This window comes from Aotus nancymaae, unplaced genomic scaffold, assembly GCF_030222135.1.
Source record: "Aotus nancymaae isolate 86718 unplaced genomic scaffold, 86718_ANA_hifiasm-v0.15.2.pri h1tg000006l, whole genome shotgun sequence".
Taxonomy (NCBI): domain Eukaryota; kingdom Metazoa; phylum Chordata; class Mammalia; order Primates; family Aotidae; genus Aotus; species Aotus nancymaae.
In genome coordinates this window covers 4,946,300-4,972,124 of record NW_026988417.1, presented here as the reverse complement: position 1 = coordinate 4,972,124, position 25,825 = coordinate 4,946,300, and the positions used below count along the sequence as shown (strand labels likewise).

Sequence of the window (25,825 nt, the reverse complement as noted above, 5' to 3'; positions counted from 1 at the left end):
CCTTTCTCCTCCACAGCAGATGAGGAGGAAAAAACCCAGACCTATTTTGCTCCTGCTCCTCAAATTGGGATGGCTCCTTCCTGATGAGCCAGGGTGCACCCCAGGTTCTGTATTTGGCATTAAATACCAGGGATGCTTACACTGCCGACACGGGACCCTTGCCTCCCAATCCAAGGGCGGGGGCACCGACTGCCCGATGAAGCCCACTTTGTTCAACCAGTGCGGAGTGTGCCTGAGAGGCAGAGCAGCCAGAGTTTGGGTGGGGTCTGCCCCGGACCCCGGGCCAGGGCCTCTCTGGCGTGGGGGCTCCTGTACCAGCATCAGCAACAGCAGCACTGACCGTAGGCCACCAGATGTTCCAACGTGGCTATGCTACTAAGTCAAAGATGCAAACCCACATCTGTGCCCTAGGAAAAGACAAAGGGCTGGGGCAGCCAGGGCAGCCTGGTCTCCAGCCTGGCTCTGCTACCAGCTCTCAGTGGCTGATGGCCGGGCACGTGGGCAGATCCAGCTGGATGCCCAGGTGGGTGGTGGGAGGCGGTGTGTGTGGCGGGGATGGGGAGTGCCTGCATTGATGTTGGCCTGGCTGAGCGTCAGAGCCACATGCGTATAAGAGGAGCAGGGTCAGGGACAGCACGTGAGTGGGGAACGCAGGCCCTGCACTGCCCTGGGGAGGGAGGGAGGGGTTGGTAAGAGGAGGCTTAAAGGCCTTAGGGTTTCCTGCACACAAAGCCCCCAGATCTGCTGAAGAGTGGGGAGAATGTGGGTGGAAGGGCGCAGAGAAGGTCTCTGAGAGGCAGTGGGGCCGCTGCGAAGGGAAAGGGGAGGCCGAGGCCCTGCAGCGGGGACTTTCATGCCAGGCTGCAGGCTGCAGGCTGCAATTTTTTTTTTTTTCTTTTTTGAGATGGAGTTTCGCTCTTGTTACCCAGGCTGGAGGGCAATGGCGAGATCTCGGCTCACCGCAACCTCCGCCAACTGGGTTCAAGCAATTCTCCTGCCTCAGCCTCCCGAGTAGCTGGGACTACAGGCACGCATCACCATGCCCAGCTAATTTTTTGTATTTTTAGCAGAGACGGGGTATCACCATGTTGACCAGGATGGTCTCGATCTCTTAACCTTGTGATCCACCCGCCTCGGCCTCCCAAAGTGCTGGGATTATAGGCGTGAGCCACCGTGCTTGGCCCAGGCTGCAATTTTTAACTCAAGAGACGGACACTGTCTGACACGCCACTGGGGAGGAAGCCTTGGAAGGTGAGGTGGGGAAGATGGGAGAAGACAGGGTCAAGCATGGCAGAGGGAGCGATGGCCAGAGGGGCTGGACCCAGGCATGGGCGTGGTAGGGGCGGTGGTGGGCAGGAAGCAGCAGGGCAGGGGAGCCAGTAAGGGTGGAAATGGGGCCTCGTAGAGTGAGCCTCCCAGGCCTTCCTTGCTGAGGTCTGGCTGCCGTCTCTTTGTCAAGCAGAAGACAAGGCCGTTGTGCGTGCAGGGAGCAGAGTCCGGGAGGGTGTGGATGGTCTGGGCCGCTCTTTGCGGAGAACGGAAATGTGGCTGTGGACTGCCAGGCAAGGCATCAGGCCGGGCTCCGTCCTATCCCGCAGGCTCCTCCAGAGCCCTTGCTGACTCCTATAGGGCGGGGTGTGCCAGTGAAGGCTGAGCAAGGGGAGGGGTGAGGGAGGGAGAGGCCATGGCCTGGGAGAAGGGGAGAGAGGAGAGAGCCCAGGCATCCCTGGGATGCAACATGGGCCCATGCCCAGAGGAGGTGGCTGTAAATATCAGATATGATCACCACCCAGGAAAACATTATAGGACAGACAAAACATCTGCAATCTTATCCACCTGCACGAAGGCACGAACACCCTGCCACCCCCAAGATAAGCAGGCAACATTTACAACAGATAACTCAAATACAAGAACTAGGAATGGCTAAAAAGGCCAAAAAAGGCATGCACGGCGGCTCATGCCTGGAATCCCAGCATTTTGGGAAGCTGAGGCAGGTGGATCACCTGAGGTCAGGAGTTTGAGACCAGCCTAGCCAACATGGTGAAATTTCGTCTTTACTAAAAATACAAAAATTAGCCGGGCATGGTGGCTCACGCCTGTCATCCCAGCTACTTGGGAGACTGAGGCAGGAGGATCGCTTGAACCTGGGAGGCGGACATTGCAGTGAGCTGAGATCACACCACTTCACTCCACCCTGGGTGACAAGAGCAAAACTCTGTCTCAAAAAAAAAAAAAAGATAAAAAAGATTCAGCCTCACTAGGGATTGAAGAAAGGCAAATTACTAAAGCTAGATCCTGTGGGGTGCAGTGGCTCACACCCGTAATGCCAGCACTTTGGGAGGCTGAGGTGGAAGGATCACTTGAAGCCAAGAGTTCCAGACCAACTGGGGCAACACAGCAGGACCCCTGTCTCTAAGAAGATTTTTAGAACGATGCAAGCGTGGTATTGCATGTCTGTAGTCCCAGCTACTTGGCAGCCTGGGGAAGTATTGCCTGAGCTTAAGAGGTCGAGGCTACAGAGAGCTATGACTGTGTCACACTGTGCTCCAGCCTGGGTGACAGAGCAAGACCCCATCTCTAAAAAAAAGAAACTTAAAAAACAAGGTCCCATGTTTCCACCTAAGAAATTGGCAAAGGTTTAGATGAGAAATACTACATCGTGTTGACAAGACTGTAAATTAGAATAATCTTTCTAGAAAGCAATTTATAGTAACCATCAAGAACGCTAAAAATGTTCCTAGTTTTTGACTCGACTTCTACATTTCTGTGAATATATCTTAGGAAAAATTAGAAATGCAAACAAAGCATTGTTTTTAAAAAGGTATTCACTGCAATGTTGTTGATGGTGGAAAAAACTGGAAGACAGCACTATGTCCAGCCCAGCCGTAAATGACCCGCCGAGGAATTCTGAGACAGTCACGATGAAATACAAAGCAAGAGCAAGCAAAGCTTATGTCCGAATGAACCTTGAAAACCACAAGCTAAGTGAAAGACAACAGTCAGGAGAGACCACACATGATGTGATTCCATTTGTATGGAATGTCCAGAAGGGAGGTCCATGGAGACAGAAGGTAGAATAGTGGTTGCCAAGGGCCTGGGGGCACAGGGAGTGATGGCTAAAAGGCATGGGGTTTTTTCTAAGTGATGAAACTGTTCTTAACTTGACTATGGTGATGGCTGCAAATATCCACGGAGATTTAAAAAAAACCATTCAATGGGCTGGGTGTGGTGGCTCACACCTGTAATCCCAGCACTTTGGGAAGCTAAGGCAGGTGGATTGCTTGAGTCCAGGAGTTCGAGACCAGCTCAGGTGACACAGTGAGACCCTGTCTCTACAAAAAATCCAAAAGTTAGCCAGGTGTGGTGGTGCACACCTGTAGTCCCAGCTACTCGGGAGGCTGAGGTGGGAGGATCACTTAAGCCTGGGAAGTGAGGCTGCAGTGAGCTGTGATGATGCCACTGCACTCCAGCTGGGGCAACAGAGTGAGACCCCCTCCAAAAAAACAACAAAAAAGAAAACCGTTGAATGGTGCCCTTTAAATGGGCGAATTACGAACTATATCTCAATGAAGCTATTTGAAAAGTCCCCACAATACACGCTCCCCCCCCAAAAAAGAAATGCTTATGAGGAGTTTATAACAAGCTGGGAATCTGCTAAATAGGAAACACGAGTTGGGAAACACAGGGTGTTTGGGATACGACATGGCACAGATGGTTTGAGATCAACTGTGATTACACGGAAAGGAAAAATGAAAGAAAACTGGCCAGAAAGTGAGGCTGACTATGGCTGCACAGCCAGCGATTCTGTATTCCTCTTCGAACCTCTCCAGACATTGCAAACTTCCTCCCACCAATGAGAATGGGAGGCAGAGCCCTCTGCAGAGGAGAACAGAGCTCTGTGCAGGGCCAGGCCCCTTCCCGTGGGGGCATCCGGCCCCCTTGAGTCTTCAGCCGGGGAAATGAGACACAGTGACTGGGACAGGGATGGGTGTGGCCAACCCTGTCCCCCGAGGTGGAGGAGCTGGCCGGGGGTTTGAAAGAAGGCGGTCTGAGGCCAGGTCCAGCTCTGTGCCAGCTGCCTTTTTCTTGCATGGAAAGCGACTCCGAGCTCACTGTTTCACTCCTCTCTGCATTCTGAATGCTCTTGGGTGCTGGGTACCCGGCTGTGAAAGCTGGAGAGGGGAGTCTCGGGGATCCAAGGGTGTACCCCATTCCACCCTCTCCAGACTGGCCTCTGCAGCAGCCAGTGGAAGCTCTCTAAAACTCCAGTGTGCCAGGCATTCCCTGTGCCAAAGCCTTCCTCAGTGCCCTCCCTACAGCCTCATGCCCAGCCCTGCCCTACCCTCCCAGCCAAACCCCAGAGGCCAGCTCGTGTGTCCTCCAGAGGGGCTCCCATGCCGGGCACAGCCCCCCTCCATTCCCAAGACCCTCGTCACCTGTCACTTCCCCCATGGACCATGGGCCAATCCAGGGACGGGGATTATCCATCTGCATGCCCAGCACTCAGCACTGAGCCAAGGAGGGGCTGAAGGGTGGTGGGAGGGGTCTGTGAATCCAGAGGGTGGGCTGCCAGGTGGGGGGCTCTGTGAACCTGGAGAGGGTGGGCTGCAGGGTCGGGGGGACAGACTGTGAATCCGGAGGGTGGGGTTTGGTCCTGGCTGCCCCATGGGATTTATCTTATTGAACAAAATATAGTAAAGTGCATAACATGTCATTGTCACACAGGGAACACACCCACGTGACTACCTTCCAGACCAAGGAACACAACATCATCAGCACTCTGGAAGCCCCCCTACCCACATAACTGCTCTCTGAGCTGCCTGCAGGGTGACCTCTGTACCTCCTGTGGGACGAGGTCCTGCTGGGGGCTCCTTTCCACCTTCCGTGCCTCTGCGTCCCAATCGAGACAGCAAAAGGTCGGGCAAAAACATCTCAAAGCCCTTCCCACCTCTTCCATGCTCTGAATTTGTCAAGTGGCACAGGAGAGAGCATCACAAAGTAGGCTTCCTGGAGAAGATGGCGCTGGGCACACCCTGGACAGCCAACGAGGGCGTCCCCTGGCTGAGTCGGGAGGAGGGAGGAGAAGCCTCAGCCAGACAGATTCTTGCACAAACACACACAAATCTCCCAGTCAACTCCCAGCGGGCAGTTAGGGCTTAGCTCAGAGAGGGCAGGGGCCCGGCCCGCCGCGCTCACCTCCAGCACGCGCCCCGTGATGTATTTCTCACAGCTGTCACAGCGGATGCCAAACTTGGCATGGTAGTCGGCTTCGCAGTAGGGCAGCCCGTCCCTGCAATGAGACAGGCAGTTAGCACAGGGTGGGGTCACCTGGGGACCTCCGAGTGCTTGACCCTTGAGATCTAACAACCCTCACCAACAAGAGGGTCTGCCCTCAGAGTGGGGGAACGCCCACCTCCTCCTGCTCAGATAACAATGCCTCCAGCAGGCAGTGTCACAGTGCGCTCACAGGCACCAGCCCCACGAGAAATATGAGGGCAATGGTCCCGTTTCACAGACGGAGAAACTGAGGAGCAGAGGCCAGCCCACCTGCCCAGCAGGTGGCAGGGGCTGACAGCTGCAGCTTTTGTTAAATAAGAGCTGCTTCTGCAGACCTGGCTCTTCTTTCTGGCTCCTTCCATCCAAAGTTCAATGTCTGGGGCGCCTTAGAAAACTGTGAGCCAAAAAGGGAGGACAGCAAGCGTGCCCACTTTGGGGACAGGGCTGGAGGATGACAGAATGCCCAGCTGAGGGTGTAGTAGGTTAGAATGAGACATCACTGTCCCCCCTGCACCCCGCCCTGCATCACAGCCCCCAAATATGAGGGGTGACAAAGGCTGGCTCTGGCCACACGTGGAGGGGCCCGGGCTTCTGCAGTGCCGGAAAGAGCAGGAGGGCTGCACAGATGCGTCCGTCCTTCTCCCCACGCACACGCGCCGTGTGCCTGTTATGTGTCAGGCACATAGGACTCAGGGAATTCTGGTCGAATGCTGTCATCCTGGGCCTGTCCCTCGAGCAGCGGCTGCCTCGGACCCTCCATAAATGAGCTGTAGGGAAAAGCCGTCTGCAGGGTCATCCCTGGCACAGTTCCTGAGCTGATCTTCAAACCTGTTATCAAGATTATTATGAGATCAATACACCAGGGTGGATGTCCGTGTAGATGCGGGAGGGAAGGTCAGCAGTGGCCACACATGGTGTGGGGAGGTGCTGCTGAGCCGTGGTTAAGTGAACAGGCCTGCACTCAAATGCCACATCCCAGCTGAGTGACCCTGGGCAAGTCGCTTAATCTCTCTGAGCCTCAGCTTCCCCATTGCAAAATGGGGAAAACGATAGTAAGGACTAATGAAGAGAATGGCAGTCACTCTCCAGGGAAGGCACTTGCCAAGTGGCTGAAGCCACTGGCATTACTAACCAGGGCTGTCCTCTCAGCCCCAGCCACCCCAGCAGGTGTGGGGGTGCCTGCCACTCCAGTGTACCCCTCTCCAGCATTGCTGAAGTTGCTGTAGTGTTCCAAATTTGGTTTGAGTCTTGACACAGCTGTGATAGAAGGGAGAATTTCTCAGGCTGTCATGGATTAGATCCCAGCTAACTTCCTTTTCTCCCAAGCTCTGACTGTTGCTAGGCCCCCAGGATGTGGGGTCATGAGTCCCAGGCCTGGGTGGCCCTCTCTGGCTGCAGCCTGGGAGTGGCCCACAGCTCAGATGAGCCATCACTTAGAGAGTGGCAGCCCTTCCTTCCACGTGAGAGGAAGACATAAAATGAGTCCTCAGGCTTACTTCCAAATGCCGCTGACCTCAGGACTCCCGTAATAACCCACAAACGGGTGTATTTGCAGCAAACGGGAGGTTAAAGATAACATCTCCATGGTAGCACCAACGCCCTCCTCGTCAATTCTGGGACAGCTCTGGAGGCTGCTAAGTAACATACACGGTGTGGGTGAGCTGCCAATGCCGAGGGAGGGGCCTGCCGCCTGCACAGGGCTGGGCGTTTTCGTTTTATATTAAAGTGCTGTGCACACCACACAGGGCGGGCCCTGGCTGACTGTGATACAGGCAGGAAACTTATGCAGCTCACAGGCCCTCACCCTGGGGCAAGCTCACCTTGGTTTGGAGGTTTACTTAAAAGGATGCATTGGAGATAATCGCAGATTCCCCAGCAGTTGTAAGAAACAATAGTGAGAGATCCCATGGACCCTTCACCCAGTCTCCCCCAGTGGCAACGCGGAATTAGTACACGGCGTCAGCCAGGAAGTGATCACGTGCAGCCTTCGGGCATCACTCAGGCCCTGTGTCACACGCACGCAATGTACACCCTATGGGCGTGTGTGCCTTGCTCCGTGCAGTTCCATCATGGGACGCTTTTCATCTCGGTCAGTTCCTGTGATGACTGTGCTCCCATTGCGCATTGAGAACAAGCGCAGTGTAGACAAAAGGGGCCAGAAGACCCCCCAGCTCCCAGGAAGGGGCCCTCTGCGCAGAGAAGCTGCCCTTTTCCCTCTTCCACTCATCCAGCTACTCGCCCCCCACCTGCACATGTGGAAGGCTTGCCTGTCTCAGGTCCCTGACCCCCGAGGGTTAAAACACACCCCCAGTTCCTGGCCCTGAGCTGCCTCCATTCAAGGCCATGATCTTCCCAGAAGGCTTCCCAGTCCCCAAACCAGCCACCGCCCCAGCTTGACTGCACATTTGTGGACATGTTTGGTGCCGGTGGCAGCCGCCCCAGGGGCCCCTGTGATCTGCAGAAGACAGAGTGCGTGGCTGTGGGGCCCCAGGCCCTCTCCTCATCCCCGTGCTGGGCTCTGCTGACATTGCTTCACCTCCTGCAGGACATCTAGGCGCCAGAATGGGCAGCCGATCCCATAGGGATGGTGGAGGGGGACTCAGAGACGGAGCAGGAAGGCACTTCCAAAACTCAGCCCTGGCAGCCCTGGCAGTCTGCTTCTCACCCACAAGAAAGGAGCTAGACGCTGCAAATGCCATTACAGAAGCCAGGGCCGGCCAGGGAAGGGGGACTCAAGGCGGCCGGGACAAATTCCCTAGGCTCTGGGCCGCGCTTCTTACCCAGCAGCAGGACGGTCGCAGCTGCGTGAGAGACTGAGAGACGCAGAGAGCGTGGCCCCGGGGACACGAGCAGAGCGAGGGACTCCGCAGAGTAGGGAAGCCTGGGCGCAGGCGCTCACTGGAGCCTTCCCACACTTACTTGCTGATGTACTCGGCGTTCAGGAGCTTCCCACAGCTCTTGCACTTAAAACAGCCCAAGTGCCAGTGCTTGTCCAAGGCTACCAGGGCCTGGCCGTTCCTGATTTCTGTGCCGCAGCCCCCACAACCTGGAAGAAAGAGAACAGAACACAGACACCCCCACCATTGTGAGAGATGTCGGGCAGGCCCCTGCTCTGCAGATTCCATGAAGGGCCCTGGGGCAGCTGGGAGGGGAGGGACAGACCGCAGCTACATGGAGTACGCTGGGAGGCCCCTCTTACGTAGCAGTCTCCAGAGCGTGGGGAAGGCAGCTGGGGAAGTTTGACCCGCATGCACTGAGCGCTGACTGCATGCAGCGTGGGCCATGAGCTGGGGAAACCCAGATGAACAGAGGCCCTTGCAGGAAAGCAGAGTTGGCTCCTGGCACAGAGACGTGCCAGGTTGAACCCAAGTATGATTTGATGTGCCCACCAAAGGGAAATGGAATGGACGAGACAGGGCTGAGCCAGTGCCCATTCCCCGACCCAGTCAGCCCTGGGGAGTCTCCCACTGCACCTAGCCAGGCAAACCCACCTTCTCTCTTCCTGCCATCCCCATGATGACTGGCACTCTCCACCCTGTGGCCACCAGCCTCGTGGGCCCCTGCCTGGCCTCCTGGTGCCCTCTCTGTCCCTCCCAGCCATGCCTGCCCTGCTTACTTGCCCCATGTCCCAGGCCTGGTCTTTCTGCTCTGGACCTCCAGGTTCTGGCCCTGCCCTGAGCAGTGGCCCACAGTCCCTCCACCTTATGAGCCGCCACACAGGGGTGCCACAGCCAGTATCACGGGTGTGCCGCAGGCAGAAGGGGTGCCCCTGGCAGAGTGGGTAGAGCAGGCTGGGGGGCTGGGGAGAGCCTGGTACATGAGCCTGCACAGGGTGCGTGTGAGTGCGTATGCATCTGTGTGCATGGCACGTGACTGTAAGCATGCGGTTGCGTCCTGAGGGAAAGTGCGCATTTGTATGTCACCTGAGCCTTCCTGTGAACATGCGACGGCAGGGGTGGGAATGGGAGGCGGAGTGGCAGAGATGCCCACAACAGCGTCCCCAGGAGAAAGGGCCTCTCACAAGGTGACCACCTGGTGACAACAGCAACAGCAACTGGGACAGAGCTGGGCCCATGGAGTCAACCACCCCGCGTGCGCTCATCGATGGATGACACGCGCCCTCACTCCAGGGACCTGCACCTGTCGCAGCTGAATGTGCTTCAGTGCGTGTGACTGGTGGGTGGGTGTGTCTCTGTGTTTGTGTCTGCATGTGTGAATATGTCTGCATGTGAGAGTGTGTCTGTGTGTTTGTGTGTGTGTCTGTGTGTGTTTAAGGGTATGGTTGTGTTGGGGGCATGACCAGGGCAGGGCCTCGAGCCCGTGATGGACAGGCAGGGAGAGGATGACTGACGAACAGGGCCCTGCTGCCTGCAGGAGCCCCTGAGTAATTCACAGCCCAAGCAGGGACCCCTTGTGTCCCGACGCGCTGGGTACAAATCCTGGCCCTCACTACACGCTGGGTCACACTGAGCGTGTTCCTCCTGCGAGAGCCCCCATTTCCTCATCGCTGGGTGGGGAGATCACCTCCTCACTTGGTGCCTGCCCGGATCTGATGTTAATTTACACAGAAGACCTGGCCCAAAGCCCTGCATCCTGGGTAAACAGTGAGCACCGGTGAGGCCACACGTGGGCCTGCTGTGTGGTAAGAGCTCAGCAGAGGCCGCTTTCCAGCATGGCTTCATGAGTTTCTTCGGCAGAGACCTGAGTCATGTTGTTTTTAACAATTGAAACAAACTAACACTCACAAAGCTGTTGGTCAAGCTCAGGATTTCCTAAGTGACCACACTGTGCGTATTCACAAGCTACTTTGGAAAACAGCCAGAGAGCAGATTCGAACTCTGAGGGAAGTGGGGCTTCTTCCTCATCCCAGGACCCTGGGTGCCCAGCACGGGCTGTGGGCTTGAGACACTCGGGGAATGAATGAATGAATGAATGAATGAAAGCCAAAGTGGGAGGATACCTTCACCCTTCTCAAGTCCAGGAGGCGACCCTCCCCCATCAACCACCCGCTTGCCCATGCCGCTTCCCGTGTCTCTCGGAGGCAGACGACGCATAGTCCCGGCTTTGCCTCTTGGCCCCCACTACTTAGCAGGTGGTGAGGCCACATTCTGCAAAGCTCTGCATCAGTGGCTCTCAACTTGGGGCACTTTTGTCCAAGAGACACTTGGCAACGTCTGGCGCCCCTTTTGATTATCATAACTTGGAGGGGGTTCCAGCCATCTAGTGGGTAGTATCCCTGCCAGGACAGCCACCTTCAGCAAAGGGCTCCCTGGGCTCGCATGTGAATGGTGCTGGAGCTGAGGTCCCCGGCTCTGAGCCTTTGCTGGCTTCTCTGCATGTCAAGGGAGCACAGCACACAGGACTGCGTGGCGGCCAGAGGATGGACAGCAGAGAGCAGTAGTCAGATCCCCACTCTGCCCCCCACAGGCTGTGACCTGGGAAAGCCACTTCACCTCTCTGTGTCCCTGGAGTGAGGGCATGTGACCGGTGCGGTGGGCCCACCTCTGTGCTCACTGCCATGGCTGTTGCCAGGTGGCCCCCTCACAGGAGGCCTACTCCCTCTGGGATGCCGTTGTGGGCATCTCCTGACACTCTGCCTCCTACCGTATTGGCTGGTGCCCTCCCTTGCCGAGGAGCTCCCTTCACCTTGAGCTCCAAGCTGCAGCGGGGAGTGAACCTCACACCTGCCTCAGCCCCCTCATTCTCCTATCAGCAGTACACGTGGAGATGAGAGCAAGGTGCAAAAGGAGTGTTGCCATGGAAACCGCATCCTCACGTTCTAAACACCTGGAGCCCCACATCGCTTTGCGGGTCTGCACATGGCAGCTCAGAGCCCTGTGTGACACGGCCTGTGGACCAGAGCTGTCAGCGGCAGGACATCCCTAGCACGGCAAAAGGAGCCTCAGGACACCCCAACGTCAGCTGGCCACGGGCCCATGCACCTTGGCTGGCACTGCCCATCAGTGGCAATGGCATGACCCTCCTAGAACCATCCGCTTTCCTATTTCCCATAAAATGCAGTCTTGGTAGGGGTGGGGTGGGGCAGGACGTGCCAGGCAGCCTCCTGGAGCCTCAGCTGGGAGCTCAGGGGGTGTGGAGGCAGGGGCCAGACCCCCACTGCAGCACCCCAGGTCTAACCAGGAGTCAGAGGAGTAGGGGGGCGTCTCAGATTCTAAATTAAACTGAGATTGGGTTTTGGAAACAAGGACTCTGACAGAGTTCCAAAACTTGAAAGTGATTGAAAATCCATGAACGTGCCTTGCAGTTTCATTTGAGAACCTGTACTGAGGAAGAAGAGCTGCTGGGAAAGATGAATCACACTCAAGTTCAGACCCAGTGCACTGCAGTCAGGACTAGACAGGGACACAGACCTGCCATGGGCCAGCTGAGGGGCGGGGGCTCCTGGGAGGATCCTGGGTTTACCGCCTAGCCACAGCCAGGGGTTCTCCTGTTTCCTACACAGCCAGGGAGGGGTGGGGGCTCCGGGGTTTATCCCACACCCCAAGCTCTCCTGTTTCCTAGGCAGCCAGCAAGGTGGGGGGAGGCACCCACCCTCTTAGCACCACCCTTGCAGGAGCAGAGAACACAGGGCTCCACGTGTCACAGCCCAGGTGGTGAAGCCCCATTGCTGGAAGAGTGGAGGACCCCAAAGCCCCATCCTTGGGCCCGGGACCCTGGAGCTGCCCATGCCTCTTTCTGCCCCCTCATCCCTGACTCTGGTGGGGCCTCCCCAGGTCCAGAGGGTGGACCTAAAGAGGGGCAGCCAGACCCAAGAAGTAGCTGCGGGGTCTCAGCAGGGATGGTGCTTGCCATCCCTTTCGTCCACGCCAAGCCCATCTTTCCCAATGGCCAGCCTGCTGCCCACACCCCTTGCTGACCCACACCCACATCGAAGGCCCAGAGAGGGGACACCTCTTGTGCCCAGCACACAGTGGGGAGTGCAGGGTCCACCCAGGGTAGCCGGGCTCAGAGCTGCTGCTGGGTCGGCATGGCAGTCACACTCTCGGAGGGCCATCCTGTGACAGGCTCGTGGCCAGCAATGGGTCAGGCCTGGAGAGATGGGGGCCTCACAGGAAGGGGCAGAGCTTAAGGGACACAGGGGACCCCCCAATGGGCATGGCAGGGAAGTTGAGGCATGCGGGGCTTTGGTTGCCTACCCTAAAGCATTTCTCGTTCCTGAGTGGCCTGCTTGGGGCAGCAGAGGGAAGCTCAGGGCCACGGGACTCAAGCTTGCGCTCTGCCTCACGAGCCAGCCACTCTCCCCTCCCCAGGGAAGGACAGCTGCACAGGCAGCCATATGAGGCCCTGCCCTACTGCCCCCTGGCCCAGAAAGCTGGCCAGGCAGATGGTGTTGCTTCCTACAATCTGGACTGACTTGGCTCTACCCCGCTCCACAACCATCTATGGCTCCTCATGGCCTCCAGATGTACCGAGCACACCACGGCATGGCTTTGGAGGAAGTTGCCATCTGCTTTTGGCATCTTGGTGCCATTCCCGTTCCCCGCCCCCACGCTGCAGCCCTGCCCACTCACACGGGTCAGGTGGGTGCCCCCAGCACATTTCACAGGCGTCAGTCTTTGCATTCCCTTCTCACCTGTAGCATCCTCGCCCTTCCACACCCACCTGCTGGAATTCAGTCTGTCTCTCCAGTTTCAGAACCAAAGCCACCTCCTTGGATGGCAGTCATGACTAGATAGGGACCGCAGTCTGGTCCTAGCTGGGCGAGCTCACTTGCTTTGGAGTTGAAAGGCCTCAGCTCACCCCTCGGCACTTCCGCTCCTGGATGGATGCTGGGCACCCAGAACACCCACCCTGCCAGGTCCGGGGCACTGCTGCACCTCAGAAGAGCTCCTCCAGGCACGGCTGCTCGGGGACAAACGGAGGCTGCAGTGGAGGCCTGCAGACATCCACGCTGGAGCCAGAACTGCTGTTTCATGCTTTTGAGGCACAGACCAGGGAGGGGGCAGGTTACATTACTAGATGTCTAGGGGTCAGGCGAGCATTTGTTTTTTGAAAATGCAAATTTGATATTTCAAAATAAATTTACATTTGGAGAGGGCAGAACCTTTCTGCCAAGGGTATTGAAATCTTCAAAAAAAAAAATCTCAGACAGTGATTCTGTGGTCCATCCCCTCCCCTACCTTTTTTTCTGAGATAGTCCCACTCTGTCGCCCAGGCTGGAGTACAGTGGTGCAATCCCAGCTCACTGCAACCTCTGCCTCCCATATTTAAGCGATTCTCCTGCCTCAGTCTCCTGAGTAGCTGGGATTACAGGCAGGCACTACCATACCCAGATAATTTTTGTATTTTTAGTAGAGATGGGGTTTCACCATATTGGTCAGACTGGTCTCGAACTTCTGGCCTCAAGTGATCCTCCTGCCTTGGCCTCCCAAAGTGCTGGGATTACAGGTGTGAATCACTGAGCCCAGCCCATATTTCCCTTTTGAATTTGGTTCCCAGGAAGCTTTGGACAAACTTTTCAAAACTGATCTCCTTTTAAAATTTGCCATAGAGCAAATTTAAAATTTTTTTTTTTTTTTTTTACTAAACGTTTAAAATCTATTTCTAAACAGAACGGGCCAACTCAGTAACAGTAACTGCTGATCTCCATAGCAGAATAACCCACAAAGACAGAACTGATTTTTTTTCCCATAATCGGGTGAAAAATATACAACTTGCTTCTGAACCAAAACCACAGTTTCTGCAGTTTAAAATGTTTCACTGCTAATATGGCCCTGGTAGAAATTATGTAGTTTTTTTCTTTAAAAAAAATTTTTTTTAAATTTCCTAAGACACTAAATAATCAATCTGGAATGTAGATTCTGAGCACAAAGCAGCTCAATTAACCTAAAAAATAAAGAAAAAATTCCCATCCCCTGTCTCAGTAGGGCCTGAAAGGAGAGTAGTGCGGGGAACCCCGGCTTTGGCCTGGAGAGTCACGGCCCCTAGACCCAGACCGAGACCGTGAGCAGCCATAGCTGGTGCTTCTCTCAGGATGAACTCGGATGTAGGAAGTTTCACCCTCATGAGAGCGGAATTTGGTGTCATCCAGTTTACGCAGGGCATATTCCATGATGATCTGAATTTGATTATAATAGTACTACTGTCTGTGAAGCAAATTCTCAAAAATTCAATCAATCCAAGCCCCAGCTAGAGATACATTTTCGAATGGAGGACTCTCCTGGCAAACCCCAAAGCAGCACCCTCCCCCCTCCCCTGCTGCTACTGTGAACTTGCCTCCCGAGGGATGCAGGCTTTGCTTCATTTCAGAGTCAAATTATAACCTGCCCACAGCCAACACTGCACTCCTGGGAGGCTGGAAGGGAATCGCCTCTGTGGAGATCTCAGCACAGCAGGCAAGGTGCGGGGGAAGGAGGCGCTGGGCACAGGAGGTGAAATTAATTGCAGGCAGGAGGCTGACTGGAAATCAGTGGAAACCCCTCCTCTGTCTGGGGATACCCCAGCGACCACGGTGCTCAGAGCAGGCTTCTGCAGCAGGTGCCTGGCAGCGGCAGGTCCTGGCATGCTGGGCTCCCCTCCCGGGGCCTGTGTGCCATCTCATGCCCAGGTGGAGCCACCCTGGCTGGGAAGGGGGACCTGGCTGCCCCCTCCTTGCTGATACCTGGCCCCACACCTGCGAACCCTTCACACTTCAGCTGGCATTTGTTTTTTCACACTAACAACCTCCTGCTTCCTAATTCGAGAAGCATCTATTGAGCCCCCACTGCATACACACCTGGCTGATTGACTCTTGGGAAGTGGAGCAGTGAACCCTCCTGACCTCGGAAGCCCGGAGCTCAGTGCTTTTCTACGGGTTCCCCAGAGGGGTCCCAAGTAGCCTGGAACTAACAAAGGGGAGCTGAGGGGAGTGAATGCCAAGGGAGAGGACCTGAAGGAGACCTGGAAGGCTTCCTGGAGGAGGTGGGCTAGAGCTGGGCAAAAGCAGCAGTGGCATTAGCTGGGGAAGCAGGAGCGGCACATGGGGTGGAGGAAACAGCCGGTGCAAAGGCTTGGTGGCACGAGAGCCCCAGAAACTTCTGTCCCTGGCTCCCTCCTCACATTTATCCATAACGGGTCACTGCAGCTGCTGCTGCTCTGGGTCCTCGTCTGTCAGGCCCTGTTCCTGGTGGAGACCAGGTGTGCAGAGACCACGCCCCCAACTCAGACTCCCCTATCCAGCACACCCCCTACTCGGCACACCCCCTCTCAGTACCCCCAGCACCCCCCACTGAGCTCCCCCAGTTCAGCATGCCCCACTCAACAACCCCCACTCCGCACCCCTCACTCAGTACCCCCACTCAGCACCCCCAACTCAGTACCCCCAGCACCCCCCACTCAGCAACCCACACTCAGCACCCCCTCACTTGGCATGCCCATCCACTCAGCACCCACCCCACTCAGCACCCCCTACTCAGCACTCCCCCCACTCAGCACGCCCTACTCAGCGCCCCCCACTCAGTGCCCACTTACTTCGGAGGCCCTGGGACAGGTGTGCGCTGCTGCCCACTGACACGGGCAGGGAGCACTTCTGGCACATGCATTCCTTCCCATTGAAGGTCACTCGGTCCCCGGGGGGGAAGGGCAGCCTGAAACAAGAGAGCTCATTACCAGCCAGGCCCACCTCCAGCTCCTGTCTGGGGGAGCCCTGCCCCAGAGCAGGCAACCGGGGCCAATGTCTCCCCAGGACCTCACAGAGGTACCACTCACAGGCTGAGGACGCAGGGCCTCTCCACCCAGGCACTGCCACGTCCTCACAACAGGACCTCAGGTAGTCACTGACATCTGACCCTCAGTTTTCTCATCTCTACCAACAGGCAGAATCATTGCACCTAAGGCGGCGGTGAGGACCAGCCAAGGGCCAGCCCCGTGCTTGGCACACAGCAACATGCCAGGCTTCCTGGACCACCAGCCCCTCCAGCCCACCCTGCCTTCTTGGCCACATGGGATGCCTTCTCCATGTCAGCTCAGCACCAAGGGCAGCAGCTATGCTGACTGGGCATCTCCTGTGTGCCCGGGGCCAGCTATTGTGACAGGTGCTCTATAGGCATGCCTCATTAACAACCCCACGTCACTCAACTTAGTGTTTGCTTCATGTTTTCTCTATAGGTGAGAAACTGGAGTTCAGAGAGGATATGCAATTTTTCCTAGGACAACGTGGATACAAGTCAGAACCAGAAACAAACCAAGACCTGTCTGGCTTCAGAGTTCCACGATTTAGCTGCTTGGGCCTCCTAAGACACACTGCCCTCTTAGGAGGTGTGTCTAAAAGCACACCTCGTAGACAGGAAGATGCTATTCAGTCGGATCCTGTCTTTATTTAAAATTCTGGCATTTTGCTCTAAATGAGTTGTTTGCATTTATTTCAATTTTTAAAAATACTGCATTAAAATAGCATTCGCTTGACTACTGAATCTTTTGGCACCATTTTAAAGTCTGCATCGGCAGCAAGTGCCTGGAGCGAGGTTGGGTGAGGGACAGCAGAGCCGGCCCATCCTCCTGCAGTCCCGAGGATGTCTTTGGAGACTGAGGGGTGGCTCGGGTAGCTGCATCTAGCAAGCAAAGGCCAGGCCACCGGCAGACGGGGCCAGAAGCACAGCCTGAAAATGCTGCCGTGTCTGCCCTCGACAGCTGCTACCACCAAGCCCCCAGCAGCTGCTTCCCTTCCCCAGCTGAGCCTGGCCAGAGAACCAGGTGCTTTAAAGGAAGAAGGCTGTGGAAGTGTCAGTCCACAGGTGCCCTTTAGAGCCCCTTCTTGGCCAGGCACTGTGGCTCACACTTGTAATCCCAGCACTTTGGGAGGCCAAGGTGGGAGGATCACTGGAGGTCAGGAGTTTGAGACCAACCTGGCCAATGTGGTAAAACCCTGTCTCTACTAAAAACACAAAAATTAGCCAGGTGAGGTCACAGCTACTCAGGAGGCTGAGCCAGGAGAATTGCTTGAACCCGGGAGGCGGAGGTTGCAGTGATCAGAGATTGCATCACTGCACTCCAGCCTGGGCGACAGAGTGAGATTCCATATCAAAAAAAAAAAGAAAAGCCCCTGCTCAAACACCTTCATTGGGCTCCATGTGTCTTCTTCAGGGAGGGGACCCTGAATTCATGGTTGAATGAATGAATGGGTGAATAAGTGAAGGACTGAAGCTCCCCGAGGAAGCCACACTTGGCCTGCTCTCTCCTGCTGAGACCCTGACTGGCCTCTCACCGGGGCCTGCCAAAGGGGGCCCCCTGAAGCTGAGACCACCATGCCTTGCCTTGCTGAAGGCCTGCCAGAGCTCCCACCTATGTGGCTGGCATCTAGTGCCCTTGGTGCATGCAGCAGGTGTGTTCCTGTGCTCTCACTGGGCCAGTGCCTGCTCCTGGGGACCCAGAACAAATACAGGCTGAGCTAGGCCCAGGGCCCTCTCCTCCCATCCAATGCCCGGGAGCCTGTGCGGCTCTCCCACACCTGTGTTGCCACGCCTGTGTGAGTGCTATGGTCTGCTGTCCCTGTGTCTCTGTGTCTTGCAGCCTCCCTGTCATGGGGATCTTGTGTGGGAGTCCCTCCCCATCCCTGGATGTGCTTGGAGCAAATCTCTGGCTGTGTAACCCAGAGCAAGTGAATCAACCTCTCGGAAATGCTTCTCCCCTCTAAAACAGGACCGAGAACACCTGCATCCCAGGGCTGTATTCACACATTCCTTCATCCGCAGGACATCTTGCCTGCTGTGGCATATTGCCTGACCTGGGAGGGGCTGACTCAAGGGCAGCTATGCTTTTATTTCCTCGACTTTATTGAGGTGCATTGTGACAAATATGTACACCCATGTAACTGCCACCACCACAGTCAGGATGCAGAACATTCCGTCCACTGCAAAAAGCCCCTGTGGCTGTGTACAATCACGCTGCGCACTACCTCTGGCCCCAGGCACCGTGATCATCACTGTCACCATGGCTCCAGGCCCTGATTGTCACCATCACCATGGATTCGATTTGTCTTTCTTTGAGGAATCACAGAACACGTTATCTTTGGTGTTGGGTCAGTGTCGCGGTTTTGAGATTCACCCACGTTCTTGTCCCTATTGATCCTTTGTTCCTTTCAGGACTGAGTGTTCCACCCCACGGATAAACCACAGTGGGAATTCCATGCCACTGCTGGGGGCTTTTGGGCTGTTTCCAGTGTGGGGCTGTTACCAATAAAGCTGTTAAGCACAGTTGCCAACAAGCCTCTCCGTGGACATATGCTTTCCTTTCTTTTCGGTGAATACATAAGACGGGTTTTCTGATCATAGGCTAAGTGTGTATTTAACTTTATCAGAAACGGCCAGACTGGTTTCCATGGCGGCTGTGGGAACCATGCTGCATTCACCACGGCACCGGAGGGACGGTCCTCTGGCTTCACAACCTCACCAGCACTTGCCACGGTCCACCTTTTTAGTTTTAGTTGCTCCGATGGAGGTAAAATGTCATTTCTTTGTAGTTTTCATTTGCATGCCCATGACTAATGGACGGTAAGCATTGTTTCATGTGTGCTGTTGGTCATTTGTGTATGTGTGTGTGTGTGTGTGTGTATATATATATATATATATATATATATATACATACACATATATATATATATATATATATATTTTTTTAGATGGAGTCTTGCTCTGTTGCCCAGGCTGGAGTGAAGTGGCACAATCTGGACTCACTGCAAACTCCACCTCCTGGGTTCAAGTGATCCTCCTGCTTCAGCCTCCTGAGTAGCTGGGATTACAGGCACCCATTGCCACACCTGGCTAATTTTTGTATTTTTAGTAGAGATAGGGTTTCGCCATGTTGGCCAGGCTGGTCTTGAACTCCTGACCCCAAGTGATCTGCCTGCCTCAGCCTCCCAAAGTGCTGGGATTAAGGCGTGAGCCATGGCACCCAGCCTCTTTTGTCCATTTTTAACAGTATTTTCGGTCTTCTTCTTATTGAGTTGTAAATAATAAACATTTTGTATAGCAGTGCCTCATCAGACACAGGCATTCTCTGCCAGCTGATGGCTTGCTTTCGCAGTTTCTCATTTTGCGTTTTCTTCAGCCCACAGAACTTCCTGTAAGTTTATTTTGGTGCAGGTTGGCTGGCAACAAATTCTCTTAGCTTTGTGTGTCTATAAAAGTCTTTATATTGCCTTTGTTTCTCAGTAACGGCTTTGACATTTACTTTATTCACATACAATATAATGTACAATCCAGTGGCTTTCAGCATATTCAGAGTTGTGCAACTATCACTATAATCAATTTTAGAACAATCTTATCACCCACAAAAGAAATCCCATACCCTTTACCCTCAGTCTTGCCTTCATTTTTGGAAGCTTTCTGTGCTTAGTATAAAATTATTTGATAGGTATTTTTCCTTCAGCGTTTAAGAAGTGTAGTTCTATTGTCTTCTAGCATACATAGCTCCTGATGAGAAGTCTGGAGTCATATGTTTGTTCCTCTGTAAATAATTTTTTTTCCTCTTGCAGCTTTTAAGATTTCTTTTTAGCACTGGTTTTCAGCAATTTGATGACGATAGAGTTGGTAGATTTTGATGTGTTTATTCTGCTTGAAGTTTATTGAAGTTCTTGGATCCATGTGTTTACAGTTTGCACCCAATTTGCAAAATGTTCAGCTACTTTTTGGTCTTCCCCACCCACCTAGATAGAGAAATGGATCTACACCCACAGATCACTGAGCTGCTTTTCGTGCTTTTCAGTCTTTTTTTCTCTGCTTAAGTTCGAATTCTTCCTCTCGCTGTGCCTTCAAGTTTACCGACATTTTCTTCTGAAATACCCAATCTACTGCTAATTCCTTTCAGGAGATTTTCCACTTCAGCCATTGTATTTTTCATTTCTACAGATATACAGTGGTTTCTTTTTATATTTTCCATAACTGTCCTATTTATGTTCATGTTTCCTTAAAATACTTAAACATATTTACAGTAGCTATTTTAAAGTCATTATCTGCTCATTTCACCATTCCCGTCATTTCTGGGCCTACTGCTACTGACTTTTCTTCTGGCTTGGGGTCACATTTTCTAGTTTCCTTTTATTAGGTTGCTGCTTTTTACTATTAATTTTTTTTTTTTTTTTTTTTTTGAGATGGAGTCTTGCTCAGTCGCCCAGGCTGGAGTGCAGTGGCCTGATGTTGGCTCACTGCAATATCTGCCTTCCAGGTTCAAGTAATTCTCCTGCCTCAGTCTCCCAAGTTGCTGGGACTACAGGCGTGCGCCACCACACCCAGCTAATTTTTGTATTTTTAGTAGAGATGGGGTTTTACCATGTTAGTCAGGCTAGTCTTGAACTCCTGACCTCAAGCAATTCACCCACCTCAGGCTCCCAAAGTGCTGGGATTACAGGTGCGACCCACTATGCCCAACCTTTACTATTACTTTTAATGACAAAATTCACAATTACTTTGGCAACAACCTAATACAACTAGTAATTTCTTTCTCTTTCCTTCCTTCCTTCTTTTTCTTTCTTTTCTTCCTCTCTCTCCTTCTTTCTTTTCTTTCTCTCTCTCTCTTTCTTTCTTTCTTTTTTTTTCAGGGTCTTGCTCTATTACCCAGGCTGGAGAACAGTGATGTAATCATAGCTCACTGCAGCCTCAAAATCCTGGGCTCAAGCAATCCTTTCAACTCAGCCTCTCAGGTACCTGGGACTACAGGTATGCACCACCATGCCAGGCTAATTTTTAAATTTTTTGTACAGACAGGGTCTTGCTATGTCATGCAGGTTGATCTTGAACTCCCAGCCTCAAGTGATCCTCCCATCTTGGCCTCCCAAAGTGGACGGATTACAGGCATGAGCTGCCATGCCCAGCCGTCACTAGCAATTTTTGATTGGCTATTTAACACTTATAAATTTTATGTTGTTGTATGCTGGATTTTTAAAAATCTCGTGAAAAGTGTTGGGCTTTGCTCTGGCAGGCAGTTTATTTGCAGATCAGTATGACTTCAAAAAAAATCAATTTAAACAATAGAGATGGGGTCTCTTTATGTTTCCCAAGCTGGTCCCCAATCCTGGTCTCAAGTGATCCTCCTACCTTGGCCTCCCAAGGTGCTGGATTATGGGTGTGAGCCTCCGTGCCCAGCCAGCATGATCTTTCTGAGGATCGTGCTGTACTTTGGTAGAGCAGGTTCACTGTAGCCCTCACTCCAGGGCTGTTTTGTCCTCTGGATAAGGCCTGTCTCTTTGGTGTCCACACTGCATGCCCTGGCATTCAACAAGGAATCTCTGCCCTGGACAGGACTCAGCTGTTTCCCAAATCCAGGAATTGTTTCGCTTGCAGCAACCTGGTCATTCTCTGCCCCACTGTGTGAAATTCCTCTATGACTACAGGGCTTCATATGTGGTCAAAGACTCCCAGGCCCTGTGTAGATGGGCACTCTTGCTCTGCCGTGCCCCCACCCCTCTGGGATTCTGCCCACCACGTTCCAGCTGCACCTTCCTTTCTGGTCACTGTCTCCTGGCTCAGGACGATGCCACGGTCTCCTTGGGTCTCGCCCCCAATGCCATGCTATCCTTCCGGAACTGCCTCCAGGAAGAAAGCTGGGCGATCACAGGCCTTGCCTCACTGTTTCCTCCTCCTAGTTCTGAGCTCCAGGTTCTGGAAACGGTTGTTTCGTATGTTTTGTTCAGTTTCCTAGTTGTTGACGGTGGCCGGACAAGTCCAGTCCCAGTGACTCCAACACGGCCAGGGTTGTCTGTTATTATTTGCAAAATAATAGAGTAACCAGAGGCGATCTCACAGCAACTGTGACATGGTAACCCTCATCTCTAAGCTACATACACAAAAAGCAAACAGGCAGATAATTCCTGGGAGAGGTCTGACCCAGGTCATGCCATGATGACACACTCCCTAGAGTGTCTCTCTCCCTGGAAATACTCCCTGTCATGGTCCCCTCCTGTCCTTCGCATCCTATGATAAAGGTTCCATTTCTGTCTCGGGCACACGCTGTAACCACAGGGAGCTGCTTTGGAAACAACATTGAAAACGCCCCTGCAAGCTGGGTGTGGCGAGGCAGGGAGTGCAGGACAGAAAACACGCTGCTTTCATGTTTTCATTCTTTGTTTTCTGGAAACAGAACATTTCCTGTGGGTGGAACCAGTCGGGGGCTGCGGAGGGACGGGGGAGGCAGGGACCGCGTGGGAAGGCTGCCTGAGGGGCCTCCCTGCCCAGCCCAGGACGCACGGGCTTGCTATGTCACACAGGCTGGTCTTGAACTGGCCTCAACCCCGTCTCCGCAGCCAGCCCTCGCTGCACGCTTGCTCGGTGCCAGGCTGCAGACCCAGAGAGGAGCAGCCCAGCCCACCCTGGCAGAGCTCCCTGTGAGAGGAGGGTGCAGACTGCGGGCCCAGGTTGGGGGTCACAGGAGGGAGCGGGAAGAAGAAAGGAAGGGAGGGTGGGAAGGAGAAAGGCCCGGGAGGCAGGGGCGGCTGCCGGGCGCCGCTCACTCACCGGCACACGGCGCACACGAAGCAGTCGGGGTGGTAGGTCTTGCCCAGCGCCGACACCACCTCACCCTCGATGAACTGGTCGCAGCTGAAGCAGCGGGTGCCGTAGAGCCTCTGGTAGTCCAGCGTGCAGATGTACTCGCCCTGCCGCACGAAGAAGCCGCCCTCTGCCAGGTCGCAGCCACATGCTGGGGAGGATGGGCGGGGCAGCGTCAGCGGCAGAGGGAACCATCTCTGTGTCCCCACCCTGGCCCCCCTCCACGAGCACACCACCACCTGACACGGGCCCTGAGGCCTCGGCACACGCTCAGGGCAGCTTTGGCACACGCTCGGGGCAGCCCTCGGCACCCGCTCGGAGCAGCTTCGGCACACGCTCGGAGCAGCGTCGGCACACGCTCGGGGAAGCCCTCGGCACACGCTCGGAGCAGCTTCGGCACACGCTCGGGGAAGCCCTCGGCACACGCTCGGAGCAGCTTCGGCACACGCTCGGAGCAGCGTCGGCACACGCTCGGGGAAGCCCTCGGCACACGCTCGGAGCAGCTTCGGCACACGCTCGGAGCAGCGTCGGCACACGCTCGGGGCCGCCCTCGGCACACGCTCGGGGCAGCTTCGGCACACGCTCGGGGGCAGCTTCGGCACACACTCGGGGCAGCTCTCGGCACACGCTTTGGGCAGCTCGCTCGACTCTCGGGGGCCGGGCTCCTGGGACAGGCTCCAGCTCTGGCCCCTGGTCTGGCATTGAGTGGACTTTCCTAACAGAAGCTGGGAAAAGGGCGCTGACCGGGACAAGAGCCGGTCTCCCCCGAGGGGCTGCGCAGCCTCCCACCCTCACTAGGGGGCCCCCAGCCTCCATGACCCCACCAGGGATGGCCCCTGAGCCCTTCCTGTCCTCAGTGGGCTGTTTCCAGCACTGGGCATCCAGATCAGGAAGGGGCTAATGCCTGGTCACCTACTGTGTGCTAGACTCTGTGCTGGGGGCTGAAGGTCCCTGGGAGGACTGATCAGATCCTTGCGGTCAGTCCCTCCAGTCCACCCCGAGGCTTCCCGGCCCCTCCCCCAGTCGTGTGTCTCCACGTCCCCATGGCCCTCGACGCCTGTCTCCCCACAGCATGGACGCGGCCAGACCCTGCAGGAGGAGAGGGCCTGTGGATTCCTGAAAGGGAAGCTCTTCGTCTCTTTTCCCAACAGACACCCGCCCCAGGACGCTGAAGCCCGGAGCTCCGTGGAGGGGTGAGGGACCTCTGCCAGGTGGGGAAGGGAACACCCCCCCTCAGGACAACCTGCTGGTCACCACCAGCTCAGAGGCCCCCAGTCTGCGTCCTGAGACACGAGTGCATTCCTCCCATAAGCTCCCCTCCAGTGCCAGGGCAATGTGGGAGCCACGCATGGTTTCAGAGGGAGCGGCCCACAGCCTCCCCCAACCCGGCTGGCCCAGGCCCTCCCTGCTGGAGTCACAGAAGAAGCCCCTGCCACCCCAGCCCCACTGGCCTGGTCCGCGCTGGGTCCTGCCTGCTGTGTCAATGCAGCTCCCAGCCACCGAGGAGGGGCCTTGAGAAACCATGTTGCCCTCATCAATTTAAAGCTGACATCTAAAAGTTTTCATCACCATGTGAACTGCTTGCAAAGGATGCTGTTTCCGCATATTGTAAATATGGCGCCTTTAACGTTTGGAGGGCATCCAGTGGGATATCGAGGCCAAAGCAAGACCCTCGATATCTGCCTAAAAAACGCTTGACGGCACTCTAGGAGCAAACCAGCTGGACGCACCAGTGTGGCTGGAAAGCTTTCATTCTGGGATTTAGCTGTCTCCATTTCTCCAAAGAGAAGTTCGCTCTTCTGATATGGTGAGACATAAACCGAGCAGCTTAGATTCCAGACGCCGGAGCTGCCCGGGTTCGAATCCCAGCTCCACCCACATAGTGTGCTGTGTCCCCCTGGGCAGCTCCTTAACCTCTCTGGGCCTCCTTGTCCTCATCTAGAACACAGAACCTATTTCAGAGGGGCACACGGCAGCACAGAGAGCATCCTGTGAGCCAGTGTGACGTAAGACCTGAGTCCTGCCTGGCCCAGTGTCGAGGCCCTGCCTGCTGCTGTAATGGCCGGAGATGCTGACTCTGAATTTCGTCTCAATGTGCGAATGAAAACCCAGAATGAAACCCAGTCTGGGCGGTCCGGGAGGGATGAGGGAAAGGTGTCAGATGCCTGCACTCACTCCTCCCAGGTGTTCTGGAGTGTTTATGAGAAACAGCCAAGGGCTCCCAGCATCAAAGGGAAGCTCCAAACAGGTGGGCCTCAGCCTCGGGCCAGGGCACCCGTGCTCTGCACGCACGTTCTGGCTCACGAAAACCCAGAATGAAATCTGGGCTGAGGGTGAAAACGCTTTGTCTGATCTCGCACCGTAGGGTGGACCAAGCAAATGCATCCCGACTGTGGAGGAGCAGAGGCTCTGGGGCCTCACTTTGGAGAGTTCTAGCATTCTGATATCAATGCCGCCTGCACCGAGGCAGCAGCTGGGCGGCGATCGGGCTCACGGCACTCATGGCTCTCACCGCTCTGCATTTGTCTATTTCTCTATTCTTCATAAAGATGAGACGGTGTGGGCTGTTGCTTGAAGGAGAAACGGGGGCAGTGGCTCCGGCACCCCACTCCAGTGCCGTGAGGCCACTCCCAGAAGCACCAGGCAAGTGAGCATGTCCAGCCCCAGCCATTATCTGGGAGGTTGCTGGTCAGATTCTAGCTGTCCTGAGTATGCCAAGGTCACCGCAAGGCAGTTAGATCCCAGACCTCTGTCTGCTAAAAATAAAACGTTCAAGTCCCCTGGTCATTTTAGAAATCCTTATGGACACAACACATTGTTCTTATATTGCATTTTGCAATTTATCAAATTAGCACAGACGCTGGGGGGAGGCAGGGCAGGTGGGGGGATGGGAGCACCATCCTTCGGGCACACGCTGCGGTCATTTACGAGAAACAGGCAGGAGACGGTGGCGGGCAGGCGGGGAGAAACGTGAATCAGCACCACTTTCTGGAATACCATTTGGCACTGACGCTAAGGAATGTGAAAACTGTTGCCGCCCTTTGACCCAGCAGTACCTCTCCTGGGATCCA

General features: G+C 54.9%; 1 protein-coding gene across 9 annotated transcripts in view; it reads right to left on the bottom strand.

Annotated features, from left to right (window-relative positions):
* ABLIM2 (actin binding LIM protein family member 2) overlaps positions 1–25,825 on the bottom strand; it is a 144,371-nt gene that overhangs the window by 107,241 nt on the left and 11,305 nt on the right. For all 9 annotated transcript variants that reach the window (XM_064365527.1, XM_064365536.1, XM_064365530.1 and 6 more), the window contains exons 3-6: positions 22,722–22,905; positions 15,748–15,863; positions 8,197–8,323; positions 5,197–5,290 (exon numbers count right to left, since the gene is read on the bottom strand). In XM_064365527.1, coding sequence (XP_064221597.1) covers positions 5,197–5,290; positions 8,197–8,323; positions 15,748–15,863; positions 22,722–22,905 — 521 coding nt within the window. The remainder of the gene's footprint in view (positions 1–5,196; positions 5,291–8,196; positions 8,324–15,747; positions 15,864–22,721; positions 22,906–25,825) is intronic.